The 3192-nt window shown below is 58.6% G+C and overlaps 1 protein-coding gene across 4 annotated transcripts in view; it reads left to right on the top strand.

The window, feature by feature from the left end:
- The first annotated feature begins 504 nt into the window (after nt 1-504).
- Scaf4 (SR-related CTD associated factor 4) overlaps nt 505-3192 on the top strand; it is a 58616-nt gene continuing 55928 nt past the window's right edge. For all 4 annotated transcript variants that reach the window (XM_070030561.1, XM_070030559.1, XM_070030560.1 and 1 more), the window contains exon 1: nt 505-980. In XM_070030561.1, the coding sequence (XP_069886662.1) occupies nt 951-980 (30 nt within the window). In that variant the 5' untranslated portion in view covers nt 505-950. The remainder of the gene's footprint in view (nt 981-3192) is intronic.

The following is a 3192-nucleotide window of genomic DNA, read 5'->3' as shown; positions in this document are numbered from 1 at the left end:
GTCCGCCCTCCTCCGGCTGCGGCCGCCCGGCGGGGAGAGGTAAGATCCTTCGCCCTTTGCTGGGGGTGGGGGGAGGGACGGGGCAGCGGCGCGCAGGCGGCCCCGTGCCTGCCTTACCCCCAGCGCAGGTCCTGCCTGGGCACAATGGCACACAGAACGCACCCTAGGCGCCAGGGTCGGGAGGAGGCGCGCGCGTGCCAAAGCTGTCTCAGCGTCTGGCGCCCGGCCCCAGAAGCCCGAGCTCTGGAGCGCCCCCATGGGCGGGCCGGAGGCCCGCGGTAGCCGCCGCCGCCGCCGCCGCCGCCGCCGCCGCGGGCGGGAAAGCGCTCAGCGTTCCGTCGTCGTCACGCGCCAGCGGCCTCGGCGCGCGGCGTGGGCGGGGCTGGGCGGGACGTGGGCGTGTCCAAGCGCGCGCGAGGGGCGGGGCGGGATAGGGCGGGCGCGCGACGCAGGAAGCGCTTGGAGGCCCGAGCTGTCCCAGGGTGCTCCGCGCGGCGTGGAGTCAGGCCGCTGCCGCCATCCCGCTGGTTAGAGGGGGAGAGAGACGAGAGGGAGAGAGAGGCCCGCCCGCTCGCTCGCTCGCTCGCCGGCCGGACCAGTGCGTGAGGGCGCGGGGGGCCGTGTCAGCGAGACGCAGAGCGCAGCCGCCACCACCAAACGGACATGTTGGAGACCAGCGTCGCTACCGCCGCCGCCGCCTCCTTTTCCTTATCTAGCGAAAGGGACTGAGCAGGGGCCCGCCACCCCTTCGCCTCAGCCCGGCCGCCCGCTCGCCTGCCTGCCTGCCTCGCCGCCTCGGCCGCAGCCCCCTGCCCGCCGGGCCTCGGCCTCCGCCGCTCGTCGCCCCCGGCGCCTCAGGCCCCGCCGGCTCCTAGCCCCGCTTCGCCGCGGCGCGAGGTCTATGTGACCGGCGGGCCCGAAGCCGCCGCCGCCGCCGCCTCAGCGCGAACATGGACGCCGTCAACGCCTTTAACCAGGAGGTGAGGGGTGTTGAGGGTTCGGGGTGCGGACCTGCGGAGGGGAGCCGGCCGGCTTCTCCCGCCGCCAGGAGTTTAAAGCTTCAGTCGGGGTGGGGACGCTTCCTGCTCGGGTTCTGGGACGGCGGGGCCTGCGCGGAGCGGCCTGTGGGGCCGGGAGAGGTCGCGGCCACCACGGGAACTGAACCCACGCCCCTCCCCCGCCGGCCCCCGGGTGGCGACCCGACCCCGGCCGGCCCACCCGGGCCCACGGCGGCGCGGGGTCCTCCAGCGGCGCCCCCCGCTGGCCCTGGCTCTCCGCTTCCAGCCCCGTTACGGGCTGCGCGGTGCCGGGAGCCGGCGGGGGGCCGAGGAACCGGCGCGGGCGGGCGGGTGGGGCTGGGGGGGCGGGCTACGGGTCGCGGAGCAAGCGGCCTGGGCCCTCCTGTTGCTCAGGACGCGCCTGGGCGGCCGCTGGACTCTGATCCCGGGTCGGGAGGAGTTGGAGAGGGTGTCCGCCCCCCCCCCATTCTCCGGGATCCCCCACACTTTGGGCGAGCGGCGTGTCTCCTCCTCTTTCGGAGTCGTGAACGTAACCCCTCGGACCGGCGTGACGCCTAAAAAAGTTGAATGGGAGAGGGAGAGTATTTGCCCCGCCTCAGTCCGCTAGGAAGCCGGGCACTGGCCTCGGGGTTCCTCTCCCTGCCACCCGCCTCCGGGGGCAGTTAATCCTCGGTTCTTGGGAGACATTTACATGTGAAAACCTTCCTCAGCCCGGAACAAAGCTGCCTTCCGCCTTAAAGCTTCCTAGTCCGAACTGTAAATCATTCCTGGGCTGGCTTTTGGGGGGTGGAAGTCCGTACCCTGTCTAATTGTCAGAATTGATTTGCGAGGAGACAACCATTGATGCTTAAAAATTCAGGGGCAGCGTGGCAACTATTGTGGTTGGGTTGAATTAAATTATCTTTCATTTTCAAACTAAAAAAAAAAAAGATGTAGTAATTTCAAATGTGTAGACCTAACGTCCAAAACTTAACGACGTCTCACAATGAGATTTCATACTTCCAGCTTAGAATTGTGGGGCTACTTTGGATTTTGTAGTGCATTACGATTCACCAGAACACCACAGTTGAGGTCATTCGTTGCCGTGCAAATTATCTACATTCATCTTGCTGCACTGAGGGGCACATGCAATGTTTTAACTGCAGTAGTGGCAACTGTTACAGGATATTACTTGAAAAGATTCAGTAGTGGTGATTTTCAAAATAATAACTCGGTTTTGGTTATCAGAACATTTGTGATAATGGTCCACATATTTCAAGGTTGAACATGTACTGTTTCTTGAAGGTAAAATTGACTGGAATGTTGGCTCTACAAAAAAACGGAATTTCTGCTGTTTTCCCAGTCTTCCCCATCGTAGCAGGTGTCTAGCAGATAAATGGATGAGAACTTGTAATAAATAATGGCACAATTACTAAACGATTTCAAACATAATTTCTCTCCTCAGATGAAAAGTAATTTGAATGCTTTTCAGAAAAAGAAGAGGGTGGATTTTTAGAATCAAAAGTACTACTTCCGATTTCAGGAACTATGGAAATTGACATCAAGTACATTATTAAAGTATCTTACATTAATCCAAAACTTTAAACATACTTGGAAAAGCCAACATTAGGAATGTTTTGACTCCTTGAAAAGAGTATTTTGGCCTTTTTAAATAAGCAAAATGAACATTTTCTTCTAGTTGTTTTCCTCAAATAATTTTCATTTCTTTTTTGGGGGAGGGTGGAGGGAGTTGGTCGTAGGGCTTGAATTCTGGGCCTGGGCACTGTCCCTTAGCTCTTCAGCTCAAGGCTAGCTCTCTATCACTTAAGCCACAGTTCCACTTCCGGTTTTCTGAGTGGTTTTGCCGGGGCTGGCTTTCAATCACCACCCACAGATCTCAACCTCTTGAGTAGCTAGGATTAGAGGTGTGAGCCACTGGTGCCTGACAATAATTTTCTTTTTTCTTTTTTTTTTTCCTTTTTGCTTATGTGGTGCTGAGGAATCGAACCCAGGGCCTCAGGCATGCAAGGCAAGCGCTCTACCACCTTCCCAGCCCTTGGCAATAATTTTCATTGCTATTCCTTTTATTTTATTTTTGTTTATTTTTATTTATTTTTTTTGGGTCCAGTCGTGGGGCCTGAACTCTGGGCCTGGGTGCTGTCCTCAGCTCTTCAGCTCAAGGCTAGCCCTCTTA

Source organism: Dipodomys merriami, unplaced genomic scaffold, assembly GCF_024711535.1.
Source record: "Dipodomys merriami isolate MVZ:Mamm:240054 unplaced genomic scaffold, mDipMer1.0.p SCAF_2, whole genome shotgun sequence".
Lineage (NCBI taxonomy): Eukaryota > Metazoa > Chordata > Mammalia > Rodentia > Heteromyidae > Dipodomys > Dipodomys merriami.
This window is presented reverse-complemented; position numbering and strand designations above follow the sequence as displayed.